Genomic DNA, 14,855 nt, shown 5'->3' on the forward strand with positions numbered 1-14,855 from the left:
GTTATACATATTCTTTCTCTAATGATTTTATTACTGGTATACATATCAGCAAGTTTAATAGATATATTTTCTAATATTTATGTATTGTTTTAAAAAAAAGAGAAAAAAAAATTATTAAATAAAATGAATTTTAATTACGTATAAATATATAAAATAGTATGTAGCATATATATTAAAATGTTCAACATTTTATAATATATATAAAAATTTATAAAATTTTTAAATAAAAAAAAATTTATAAAAGTTCATTTAATTTTACATTTTATTTTATAATATTTTATTCTACTCATTATATCCTTGTTTTCTGTATTTATGTTATATTTTATATTTTCTTCTTTTGTGCACTCTATTAAGTATAAAAAATCAATGTATTTTGAAAAAAAAAAAAAAAAAATTATTTGTAAAAACATATTTACATTCCTTAAATATTTTTAATTTCATCATTGCCATGAGAAAATTTAAGAATCTATTAGTCTAAAGCACACAGATCTTATATGCCATGCATTTTGATCAATACATAATATGCTAAAAAAAAAAAAATAAATAAAATGAAATAAAATAAAATAATTAAATTAATATATATCTTATGCGAATATATAATTAAATAGAAAAATAAAGACATCAAGTAAATTAATAAATAAATAAATAATTAAAAAATTTATATGAAACAAATAGACTTTTATATAATAAATAAAAACTTAATTTTTTAAGAAATTTAACTTATTTTCAATGCTACAGGAATTTTCATATATAATGGATATACTTTTCTTTTTATTCTCAAATACACATTTAACAATATTCAAAAATTTGTGATAATCAGAGGTTGATAGTTCAACTGTTATGAATAACAAACCTATAAAATATAAAAAAAAAATGGATTTTTAGAATTTAATTAAGTTAAACATATTGCATATTAAAAAAAAAAAAAATTAACCATTTTTTTGTAATATATCTGAAATAAAGTTTAAATATTTATGAATTCCTTTAAATGTTACTACATGTCTCTTTCCATATATACTTGTATAAGAATTTTTTCTGTAAGTAATATTGCTCTTTGTGTTAAAAATAATTAAATCAAACCTGTTTAAAATTAATATATTAAAAATTTTGTTTATACGAAAATCATCTTTATATAATTATGTATTTATATTATTAACATTATATGTTTAGTCAAAATAATAAATGATAAAAATATTACTTTAAATTATTTAAAGACATATTATTTAATTCTTCAAGAATATCTAAAAAAAGTTATATAATTAAAAATAAAGAGAATAAATTTTTGTGAAAATATAAAGATATATATATATATATGTATGTATTACTTTCTCTATGTAGTAATGTGATATGTTTACAATTATTAATAGAAATATTTTTATTTATGTAGTTAGTGTTTTTAGCACTATCACTCAATATAAGAGATATGTTTTCGCTATAGTCATAATTATTTATATTTGTTTGACTTTTAGAAGTGTTTATTATGTATTCACCAACATTTCCATATATATTTAAAATATTAGAAGAATCACATAATCTCTGCAAAAAAATGCGATCATGCTTATTTTCTATATCAAAAATGTCATATGATATATTTGATATATTGTTGTAAAAGATATAATTATTTTCATAATAATTTAATTCAAGATCATCTCCTTTTATTTGTTCTAAGACATATTCTTTTCCTTTTTGTGCTCTTTTTTCTTTTTTACTAATTATTTTTTTGCAAAATATATTTTTTGCTGAAAATATTTTTTCTAATTCTTTTTCAAAAATATAGTTATATTTTTGTATAATTAAATTATCATATCTTATATACAAACTTTTATCAAATACATATACAACTAAACCAGGGAGTTCATCGTTAACTGAATTAACAATTTTACAAAATATTTTTATATTATTTCTTATATTAAATGAATAGATATATTCATATAAGTTTATATTATAAATAAATTTAAATCTTCTTTTAATACTTTCATATAACTTTTTAATAAAAAATCTATCATCTATTACCTTTGAAATATCTCTTTCTATTATTCTAACAACTATATTACTCCTCCTATTTAACAAGCCAATACCTATTTTTTCTTTATTGTAAAAATAAACATTTACAATTTCACCTGGTTCATATTTACTTAATTCAGAAATATTGTAGACCTCAAAATCATATACATACATATGATTTTCTTTAGATAATGAATTATATCTATTCAAAGGTAAAAATTTTAGATTATTTTTACTTTGTTCATTTTTATTATTATCAATTTGTAAATTATTATTTTTATTATGTTCATGTTTACCTATATTTTCGTCGTGTATTTCATCTATTTTTTTAATATTATCATCATTTAATTTATTTATTTCATTTTCTTTATCATTTATAATTATTGAATTTCTTTTATCAATCAAATCTTTACAATTGTATCTTTCTTCAGAAATTATATCTGTTTCTAAGGGTTTTAAAAAGACGTTTACTCTATTTTCAAATTTGCTAGAAAATGTAATTTTTTTATTATATATTAGTTTTAATTCTTGCTCTTCCAAATAATTGGTTGATATATTTTCATCAGTATTAAATTTAACATCATGAGTTTTTGAAGAGAAACATAATTTATTTTTTTTCAGGAGAAAATAAAATATATTTGTTTTACTATTTATTTTTAAATTTTGCATAAATATATTCAGTTTTATTTTATGTATTATTTGAAACATATTTTTATAAATTTCTAGTGTTTTATTTCATATTCAAAAAAATAAATTACAATATTTAAAGTTGTCTTATATTTATGTAAAGTTCAAATATGTACTGAGAATAAAAAAAAAAAAAAAATTCTTAATAGCATTAATATATTTTAAAGATATATATATACATTCATAAAACAAAAGAAAGAATTTTTACAAAGAATATAAAAAGAAAAAATAAAAATATCAAAAAACAAAATAAAATATATATAAAAAAAGATTGTTTCAAAAAAATAATTAACTTTAAAAAAAAGAAATACATTTATTTTTTATTATCATAAAAAAAGGTTCACAATATTGTATGTTGGGGGAAAAAAAAAATTGTATTGAATAAATATAAAAAATTCTTACAAAAAAGGTTCAGAAAATATAAAACAAATATTTTAATGTAGACTAAATAAATTTAATTAGATTTTTATATTTTAATCATTTCTTAAAATATATATATATATACATTTTTATTATTTAATAATATACATAATATTATTAGGAAATTTAGCAATATTTTTAAAATATCAAAAAGAAAAATTATATTTTAAAAAAGAATTTTTTTTTTTAATTTTCATTTTTTAATAAAAAGAAAAAAAAAAAAGAAGAAAAAGAATAATAAAAAAAGAAATAAATAATATAAATTTTATAAAATTGATATATATATATATATATGCCTCTTGTTTAGGATATGCTTTATTTTTAATAAAATGAAATATATATATAATGTATAAAGGTATGAAAATGGAAAAATAACTAATTTTTAACTAATAAAAGTATTTTTTTATTATATTTTTGTAGTAATTTAATATTTTTCTTCGCTTCTTTAAGTTGTATTTTTGTTTTACAATATTCATAAAAAATTAATGATGGATTAGTTGCATACGCTTTTTTAATAAATAAAGAAACGGGGATTCTTTCTTTTAATGCTAAATTGACATTTTTGCTACCAATTATAATACACCAAATTGCATATATTACACTTGTTTTAATGTTAATATGTAATTGCTTAAACATAAAAATAAAATCATCTATTCCAATTATTTTCTCCTCGTTCTTACATTTAAATATATCAAATACCATCAATTTTAAGTATGTCTCCATTAAGTTATCACTTTTATTAATCTCTTTAATGGTGTTAGACTTACTTATAAAAGAATTTACATAAGTGTTTTCTTTATTATTATTTCCAAAATGATGAGAATTTTTTTTATGTATATTGAAGTTTTCCTTTTTTGATAAAATTTCACTTTTATAAGTTCTATCACTTATTTTTAATTTATTTGTTTCAATATTTCTTAAATTATAAGAATTTCCCAAATTATTATTTAGCTTTGAATCATGAATATTATTGCTATTCAATTTAGAAAAATAATTTATTTCAATTTTTTGCCACATGTGAAATAATATACTCATAAATTTATTATCTATGTCTAACAAAGGATAACTCAAATCATCATATATATTATTTTTATTATTAGTTTTATTTATTAAGTTAATAGATAATAAAGCACTTTTATTATGACTATTATTCACTGTTTTTGAATTATTCAAGATTGTATTATTATAACTGTTATATATATTATTAGATGAAGGTTGCAATATGATTTTATTTAGAATAATTAAAAATTGCTGATAAAAATATTCATAATCTATTCCAATATTTAATTTAAAAATAATATTTAAATATTTATGAATTATATCAATGTTAATAAAATGATTCTTTTTAAAAAAGAAATTATTATATAATTTTTTTTTCAATAACTCATCTTCAAAATATTCAAGAAAATTATTGCTATTAATAATTAAATTATTCAATTTCATATGTTCATAAATTTTTTTAAATAAGAAACTTGCATAATTTTCATTCTCTGTTAAGGTATCTTTCTTTCCATTTTCCTTTATTTGTATAACCATTTCATCAGCATAATTTGAAATTAAATTAGGAATAATATGTGAGTTATAATTAAATTCTAATATATCATTCACAATTTTATTTAGATCTTTATTTTCCTTGTCAGAATAAAAAGAAGAAAATTCTAATTTCATCCAATTACAAGAACTTTTTTTATTATAAAAAAAATCTTTACTATCATTTAAACTATTAAAGTAATTGCTCAAATAATTATTCATATCACAATATGGTTGATTATTAATATTGTCACTTAAATTATTTAAACTTATTAAACTGTTACAATTATTAACTGATTCTATTATAAATTTATTTTCTTCTATTTGATTATTATTTTTTTTATTATTTAATTCATTTAAAATGTTATTATTGTCGTCTCCCTTGTTATTCTTAGTATTACAATTTGAATTCAAATAAGAAATAAAATGCGCATCGTTTTTGCTTATATTAAAAATAGCATTTATGTGAAAATTAAAAAAAGAAAATATGATAAATCGTATAATTTTTTTGATTCTATATATTTCATAAATAATTTTATGCATTTTATTAATTTTTTCGTCTTTTATTATATTTTGTATTTTATTTAAATAATTTTTTAAAATGTCAAATAAGTCAATATAAGAATCAAGAAAAAAAGTGTTACCATCATAGCTATAAAAATTTAATATTTCATTAGTAGTATTTTGCAAAAAATTAATAATATTTATACAGTTTTCTATTTCACCTTTTCTTATGTAACTATTTATTTCATTAATTCCTTTACATAAATGAATCAAAATTAAGAATAAATCACTAGAAAAACATATTTCAAAAAAAGTTGTAAAATCTTCTACAAAATTAAAATGATTTTCTTCTTTTTTTATCATATTATTTTCGTTATGATTTAAATTCATTGAATTAATATTACTTAACCTGAATTCTATTTTTTTCGAATTATTGTTTCTATTATTATCTATAAATGGAGATCTTTCTTCTATTTTATTTTCATTTAATTTTTCAATAATATTTTCTTTTTTATTTGTAACATAGTCGTTTGCAGTATCTTCATTATAAGAATTTGATTCACGCATAATATATACTGAGAAATCAAAGAGTAAATTTTTAAAATTATGAATGTCTAAATATATATGATTTTCATTTATAAATTCATTAATATAACATATATTAGTATTGATAAATAAAATGTCAATTGAGATGGTATTTAAATATAACAGGATATTAGAATAATCAATATCATTAAAATTTTTGTTTTCTTTAAAAGTAGATATTTCTTCATTTATTATATCAACATGTTTCATTATTTCTAATGCCTTCTTCAAAATTTTCTCATATATAGAATCTTTTTCTCCTAAAAGAAGTTTATTTATTTTCTCTAATTTATCAAATAATTTTTTATTTGATTTATCTAATTCTATACACATATTCTTATAATTTTTTACTTCATTTTCTAATACTTTTATGTTCTTATTACTTTCATATATGTTAAGTGATTTATCTAATTCCTCCTTGAAAATATGATATTCTTCACTGGACATTCTTTTATTAGATAATTTTTCCCCTTTATCATCAAATTTTTTGTCTAATGAATATTCTAATTCATCTAATTTTTTGTTTAATTCTTTATTCTTTTTATGTAAGTATACATTACTTTTTTCATATTCACTAATTAATAATTCTAAAAATATATATTCTTTTAACAAATCTTTATATTTTACTTGTAACTTTGACATATCTAAGTTATTTATTTCACTACATACTTTATCATAATTTTTATATAATAGTTTGCTTTTGTTGTGTTTTCCATCCTTTATTAATAAATCCTTTTTATTTTCAAAAAATTTCAAACAACTATTATTCAGTGAATTTATATTTTTATTTTCTTTAAATAAATTATTTAATATCTCTTTATTAATTTTTAATTCTACATCATCTTTTTTTTCATCACCATCACTACTATTAGTTATGCTAGAATTATTGATCAAATTATTCTCCTTATTTTTTACTTTTTCTTGTATATTAAAAATTCCTTTTTGTTCTCTTTCATCTCTTAGAACTATGTAACTCTTTTCAAAACTAAAATTTTCATTTTTCAATTGATTATTTTCATTTTTTAATGGCTCTATATTATGCATAATTAAATGATTTTCTTCTTTCAATTGTTTCACTTGTTCTCTGAGTTTTTCTATTTCATTTTTATAATTTTTTGATTCTTCTAGAATATATTTTATTTTATTTTCATTTATACTCATATTTTCCTCATAAATTTTTATTTCCTTTTTTAGAAGAACTTCATTTTTCTTCATATCGTTAGGTTCTTTTTCTCTACATTCAATAATATTTTTCATATCTTCCAATTCTATTTTTTTTTCCTCTTTATATTTTGATATTATTTTCTCATTTTGAATTTCATACATATTTAATTTACTCTCAAGCATTTTTTTCTCTTTATCTACTTCGTCTATTAAATATTTCTGATTTATTATTTCTTCTTCCTTTATTAGTAATTGCTTATCTTTATTTTTTAATTCTTTTTCTAAATCTTTTAAGTCAATTTTTTGCTTCTTTATTTGTTCTTCTAAATAGTTGATTTTTAGTATATTGCTCATTTTTTCTGTTTTTAAATTTTCTTTATCATTTAATAATAATTTATATTCCCTTTCAATTTCTTCGATATTTTTTTTTAAGTTTTCATTTTCTTGTTTTATTATATGTCTTTCCTCTTTTAATGTTTCTATTTCTTTCATATATTTTTCATTATTATATTTAAAATTTTTTAATTTCTTTTTTGATTCATTAAATTCATTTTCTGCTATTTCACTTGATTCTAATAACTTTATTTTTTCATTATTAATATTTTCAATTTCACATTTTAGCATATCAATTTCCATTTTATAATTTTCTTTATCTAAATTAAATTTTTTATCTTTGCATATAGTACTTAAGTTAAGATTTACCATTTCACTTTTTAAGTTATCATTTTCACTTTTTAAGTTATCATTTTCACTTTTTAAGATATCATTTTCACTTTTTAAGATATCATTTTCATTTTTTAAGTTATCATTTTCACTTTTTAAGTTATCATTTTCATTTTTTAAGTTATCATTTTTATTTTTTAAATAACAATTTTCTTTTTCGAAGTTATCATTTTCACTTTTTAAGTTATCATTTTTATTTTTTAAATCACAATTTTCATTTTCTAAGTTATCATTTTCACTTTTTAAGTTATCATTTTTATTTTTTAAATCACAATTTTCACTTTTTAAGTTATCATTTTTATTTTTTAAATCACAATTTTCACTTTTTAAGTTATCATTTTTATTTTTCAAATCACAATTTTCATTTTCTAAGTTGTCATTTTCACTTTTTAAGTTATCATTTTCATTTTTTAAATCACAATTTTCACTTTTTAAGTTATCATTTTCATTTTTTAAATCACAATTTTCACTTTTTAAGTTATCATTTTTATTTTTTAAATCACAATTTTCATTACTGAAATTACCAATTTTATTTCTTAAAATATAATTTTCATTCTTTAAGTTATCAACCTCATTTTTTAAAGCATCATATTTATTTCCTAAATTATCATTTTCACTTCTAAAAATATTATTTGTAACTTTTAGGTTATCATTTTCATTCTTTAAAAGATTAACATTATTATATAAACAATTTAAGGTATTAATATGCTCCAATTTTTCTTCTTCAGAAAATAGTAATTTCGATTTCTTACTTTTTATATCTTCGTTATATTTAAAATTTTTGATATAATTCAAAAGGTTTGTAATTTTTGTTTCCTCTATTACCCTGTATGAACAGTTTATTTCTTCATTATTGTTGTTAATTTCATTGAATGATTTACAACTTAATATTTCATTACTTAAAATATTTTCATTTTCATAATTAATTATTTCATTACTTAAAATATTCTCATCTTTTTCATAATTATTTATTTCATTATTTAAAATGTTATCTTCTTGATTAATTATTTCATTAATTAAAATATTATTGTTATTTTCACTTTTTTGTAAGCGATCTTGGTCATCTTCTTCTTTTATTAATATATATGACTCATGATTATCATTACTTTTTGTATTTATATTCTTTTCTTTTTCTTCAAATTGTTTTGTCTTAACTATAAAGTTTTGCAGCAACTGTTCTATTTTATTTATATGATTTTTTCTATCAGCAGTTAAACCTTCTTTGTATTTAATTAAAGAATCATCATCTTCTCGATTTAATATACTAGAGTTTTTATTATTTGATTCTAGGCAATATATGAAGTTTCTATTTGAATTATATTTTAAATTCATATTATCATCTTTCACATACATAAACTTTACATCTTCATTAATTTTATTAATACCAGTTATGAAGTTTTTATTTATTTCATTTTTATTTTCACATTCAAAAATTAAATGATTTCTTTTGTATGTATTCGTATTATCATTTAAATATGCATTTCCAACCGATTCTAATTTCATATACTTAATTATATCTTCATTTAAAGTATTATTATTATTTTTTTTTTGTATAATAAAATCTTCATCCTTTAAATCATACATATTGTTCATTGAACTATTTAATTTTTCTATATGTATTCTATCACTAACTGATGCATTGTGAAAACTATTTGTTCTTTTATATTTGATTGTATCATTTAAAAATTTATTTTCATTTAAAGATTCATCATATATAATATTCTTTACATTTTTTTCTTCATTAATATTAAAATCCCCAGCATTTTCATATTCTTTATACGCATTTTTGTTACACTCAGGTTTATTTTTCTTATTACTGCTTTCATTCAATTCATTTTCACTTAACTCCCTTTTATTAAATTCATTTTCATCTGATTTATTTTCATTATAATAAAAATTTTCATTACTCTTCATTTCATTTTTCTTAATATTAATTTCATTTAAAAAAACCTTCATTGAGTTTAATTTTTCTAATGGATAATATTTTACATGTCTAGAATTTACAACATAATGATTTTTATTGCTACTGATTTCTTTTTGCTTTTCTTCTTTGTTTTTTTGAAGATTATTTTTATTTTTCATATCTTTCAAAAAGTCTTTTTTTGGTTTGCTTTTTTCATTATTAGAATTTGAGTTTTTTTTCATTTTTTCTTTATCTTCTTTGATAACCTTTATGTTATCACTTTTAATATTTTTTGATTTATCGAAATTTCGTTTTATATCATTATCAGAAAAACAAATGTTTATTTTCTTATTTACTAAATTATTCTTTCTAATAGTGTAATAGTTAATATAAAAATCATCATTAGTATTCTTAGAAATTTCTTCATTTTTATTTTTTAATGATGTTTTCCTTTTTATAAACATTCTTTCTTCCTCATTTTCAGAAATAGAATCACTTGCTGAGGATGAAGAATATACGAAATCAATCTTAAAGTTATCATCATTATTCATATGATCATTATTTTTTTCTCTTAATTCTTTAAAATTTTCATTTGAATCATTTAAATTAGTAGAAAATAAATCATTTTTTAAATTTGTATCATTTTTTTTATATTCATTAAAATTGTAAGAAACATTTAAATGATTACTATTATACTTATCAATATTATCATTTATATACACGTCTTTTTTTATTATACTTGTACAATTATTATTTTCATTATAATTTTTTTCATTATTTTCATCGCAATAATAAATATTAGATGTATAATTATTTGTTATCCTTACGAGACTATCATTATCATTCTCACTAACTGTTTTTATTTCCTCATTACATTTTGTTTTATCATTTATAGTATTGCTTATATCATTTGTATCTTCTCTTACATATGTATCATCTCTTATGTATATATTTTCTCTTACATATGGATTATCTATTACATATGTATCATCTCTTACATATATATCATCATAAATTCTATCTTCATTATAATAATTCTCTTCATTAGATTTAATTATTTTATCTATTTGATCATTATTTTCATTATGCAAATACTTTTCTTGTTCTTTATTTTCATCATTCATATCACATAATAAATTATTGGCTTCTTTTATTTTTTTACTATCTTCATCATTTGTAATATTTACCTCATTCAAATTATTTGATGATTTATGATTTTTATCCGATGTTCTTATATCTTCTAAACTATCAACATGAATAATAGATACATTATCACTTTTTTCACTATTTAAAGAGTAGCTAAAAAATATTTTTTGCATTGAATCATATTTTTTATCTATATCTTCTTTTTTTATACTTTTATTTACATCTGTACTATTGTTACTAAAATTAAAAAAATCGCAATTATTAGTACTATCATATAACATATTATGAGAAATACTCATTTTATTTTTCATATTTAAATCTGTCTTGAAATAATTATCTGAATTTGATAATTTATTTAAATTTCTTTTTTCCTTTTTTTTTTTTAAAATTGTTGAAGAGCTTAATATTTTCTTTTCCGTAGTATTTTTTCTATTTTGTATAGGATTCCCTTTATTTCCTTTTTGACATAATTTACTGTAGTTATTCAAAACTTTAGGATTTCTGTTTTTATTAGATCTTTCATTTGATAATTGATTTTTTTTATTATTATTAGATGAAATCAATTTACTACAATTTTTTTTTTTTTTTTTTTTTTTACCTAAAGTAAAATTTTCATTATTTTCATTTTTTATTTTAATTTTATTATTCATATTAATTACTGTATCACTATAACTAGGTAATATATTAACAGAAAAATCATCATCGTGTGATTTTTCCTCATCATTTAAACTTGATTTTCCTATGTTTTTATTATAATTCCCTGTAGATATATTGTCTTCTATTTTAATAATATTCAAATTTAATTTAGAACTAGAACTAAAATTAGAATTAGAATAAAGACTTTTATCATTTAAACTAAATAAATTATCATTACTACTTATTAAATTCGCATCATCGGGTATTTCTGGTAAGTGTTTTAAATTAAAGGATTCTGATAAATGAGAAAGAGATTCATATGAACTATCAAATATTTTTAAATTTTTTTTGTTTTCATCTTTTGTTATATCACCCAATATATTTCCTTCTATAACGTTATATTCTGACTCATATTCTATTTTTTTTATGTCTCCTTCATAGTTATCACGAAAGCTTTCCTTATCATTTATGCTTAATCTATGTGTATTATCTTCTCCTAAAATTTTAATGAAAATATGATTTTCCCTGTTTTTCATATTTGAATTCTTTAAATCATATGCGACATTTACTTTATTGTTATATTCTGTAACATTGATATCATTTGTGCTATTTATATTTTTCTCCATTTTACTATTATTTGAGTTATTTTTGAGAATGTATTTTTTATAAGTTATGTAATTATTCGAAACATCAGAAGATAGGTTACTTTTCTTTAAGAGGCAATCTTTATTCATTTGATTAGGCAAATAGGAATTATCATCATGATTATTTTTATTCAAATCATTTGTGTCATAGTTATTTTCATAAAATGCATTTTTACTACTAGTATTATAATTATTTATATTATCATCATCGTTATAACAATTATCATTATTATTATTTGTTGAAAGACAACCAGAATATAATTCTTCGTTAGAATTATTAGAGTTGCAATTAATCATATTACATTTTTCTTTCATATAACAATTATTATTTAAAATAATTTTATTATTACATATGGATGCGCTACTATTTTCTGGAAAATCATAATTATTTCCACAATTTATTTTATAATTTATGTTATTTTTAAAATTTTTGTTATAAATAATATTCTCATTTGATATGGAAGGATTTTCATTATTTAAAATAGAAATTTTATCATAATTAATATTCCTAGAACTTTTATTTTCATTATTCTCACTAAAATAATGTAATTCATTGTTAATTATATTATATTCAATTATATTACTATGATTTAAGCAATTGGATTTTATATCATCATTTTTATTATTTTTATCAAATGATTTATCAGATGTATCACTATAATATGTATTACAATTATTTAAGTTACCATCAGCATTTTTTAATTTATTAGAATCTTTATTTCTTTTAATTGCTTTTAAATTATTTACATTTTTTGATTCTTTTATATGTTTGCTCTTCATTAAAAGATTTATATTTTTATTTTTTTTAAATTTATCAACATTATATGTTTCAAAAGAATTATATATTTTATTGTTCTGTTTGCATTCATTTTTTTGATGAATTTTATTTTCACTATTAGCATTATTATTACTATTTTTCTTCTGTTTCTTATTTTTTTTTAATAAGTAATTTAATTTAGTTATCTTTGATTTTTTCGGTTTTATTAATAAAACAGACGATTTACTGAATTTAATGCTTAGCTTTCCTTTATTTTTCTTGGAGTTACATATTTTATTTAACTCTCTTTTCAACAAGCAATTTTTACTTGAGTTATTTTTATTTTCCAGTGACTGCTTTAGTACTGTATTTTTTGTTTTTAATGAATAATACTCACTTAAATTTTTTTTTTTATATATTCTGCTTTCAGTATTTTCATTTAGATTAAATTTAGAGTCTTCATCGGAATTTTCAACAAATTTTTTTCTATCCTTTTTTTTTAATGATTTTATAGAATTATTTGTTATAGAAGAAGTTGACATTTTTTAAAAACATATTTAAAAAAAAAAAAAAAGAAAGAAAATAAGAAATATAAAATTTTCTGAAAAAAATATTATCATATATGTATAATTTATTATAAATTCTAAAAAATTTTTATTTATTAATACAAAAATACATTATATATGTATATGTCTAAACTAATAACTTAACAAACACATCAACTATGGTTGAACAGACATAAAAAATGCATATCAAACTTTAGAAAAAGAAAAAGATAAAAAAAAAAATTGAAATAAAGTTACGCACGAATTGTCTTAATTATGATTTTTTTTTTTTTTTTTCTTTTTTTTTTTTTTTTTGTATATTATTTTTTATTTTCATAATACAAGAAATTTTATCTAATTTATTTTAACAAAATAATAAAAGATATCAAAACATATATAGTATGCACAAATAATAAAAATCTTTAGTAAAAGAAATTAAAGTTACTAAACATTATTTAATTACGAAAATTGCATAAAAATTTAAATGTGAACAATTAAAAAAGTCAATAAAAAATATTGTGTTCATAATTTTATTTTTTTTATATTCTATTTTTACAACATTAATATATTTTTTTTCCATTTTAATATTTATTTGTAATTTTTATAATAAATATTTTTTTTTTTATTAAAAAAAAGTTAATATTATTGTATGCACATATGCGCGAGAAAAAAAAGAAAAAAGAAAACACTATATAAATATATAAAATAGTGTATTATTACTTAATAATTTCCCCTTTTTTATTAACAACAAATTATAATGAATAATGTTAAATAATCAACAGAATTTTAATTTATTTAATTTTTTTTTATAAAATAGATAATTTTTTTATAAAATATTAAACAAACAAAAAAAAAAAAAAAAAATAAAAAATTAAGAATATAAAATTTTTTTATAATTTTCCACTAATTGAAAAAAAAAAAAAAATAGTTTTAAATTAATAAAATAAAGTAAAATATTATGATATAAAATATGAACAAGCCAACATTTTTATTATATATAAAATAGTTCATATATATAAATATATATATATATATATATATATATATATATATATATATAAATTTTTTAATCTAATCACCAATATCTTCCTCTATCATGTGTATCCTTTCATTTAATAAGGAAATAGATTTATTAATTGAGGAATTTTCGTTTTTTATTGATACTAAAATATTAAATAACTTTAAGTGCTTTACGTTTTGTTCTTCAATTTTTTTTGTTATTAATTCATTTGCTTCTTCAATTTTTTTTTTAATATCTTCTTTAAATTCATTGAGTATATCACTGAAATCATACTCATCAATTTTTTCTTTTTCTCTTGATTCTTTTAATTGATTTTGTAATTGAAGAATTTTAGTTTCTATAATATTTTCTAATTCTCTAATTTTCCTTTTCAGTCCCTTTTTTTCATTATTGGATTCTTGATTAATATCATTTAGTGAAATATCTTCTATTTTTTCTATTACATCATTTTCCATTATATACAAAAATAAAAAGTGATAAAATACAAAAAAAAAGAAAAAACAGAAAAAGAAAAAAAAATATATATTTAAAAATAAATATTGTTAGATATGTTTAACTTGTTTAATTTTTACATTTTTTTCTCTGA

The 14,855-nt window shown here is 17.5% G+C and overlaps 3 protein-coding genes across 3 annotated transcripts; all 3 read right to left on the bottom strand.

The window, feature by feature from the left end:
• Positions 1 to 458: 458 nt before the first annotated feature.
• Positions 459 to 2,712, bottom strand: PRELSG_1202800 (conserved Plasmodium protein, unknown function; the record flags this gene model as incomplete). The annotated part of the gene is made up of 5 exons (XM_028677792.1): positions 459 to 525; positions 721 to 853; positions 935 to 1,080; positions 1,199 to 1,241; positions 1,326 to 2,712. The coding sequence occupies 5 exons, from the start codon at positions 2,710 to 2,712 to the stop codon at positions 459 to 461; spliced, it is 1,776 nt and encodes a 591-aa protein (XP_028534145.1).
• Positions 2,713 to 3,486: 774 nt separating this feature from the next.
• Positions 3,487 to 13,245, bottom strand: PRELSG_1202900 (conserved Plasmodium protein, unknown function; the record flags this gene model as incomplete). Its single annotated transcript, XM_028677793.1, has 1 exon — positions 3,487 to 13,245. The coding sequence occupies one exon, from the start codon at positions 13,243 to 13,245 to the stop codon at positions 3,487 to 3,489; it is 9,759 nt and encodes a 3,252-aa protein (XP_028534146.1).
• A 1,074-nt stretch (positions 13,246 to 14,319) lies between these two features.
• PRELSG_1203000 (conserved Plasmodium protein, unknown function) lies at positions 14,320 to 14,724 on the bottom strand (the record flags this gene model as incomplete). Its single annotated transcript, XM_028677794.1, has 1 exon — positions 14,320 to 14,724. The coding sequence occupies one exon, from the start codon at positions 14,722 to 14,724 to the stop codon at positions 14,320 to 14,322; it is 405 nt and encodes a 134-aa protein (XP_028534147.1).
• Between the last annotated feature and the right edge of the window lie 131 nt (positions 14,725 to 14,855).

This window comes from Plasmodium relictum (assembly GCF_900005765.1).
Source record: "Plasmodium relictum strain SGS1 genome assembly, chromosome: 12".
NCBI classification, from domain to species: domain Eukaryota; phylum Apicomplexa; class Aconoidasida; order Haemosporida; family Plasmodiidae; genus Plasmodium; species Plasmodium relictum.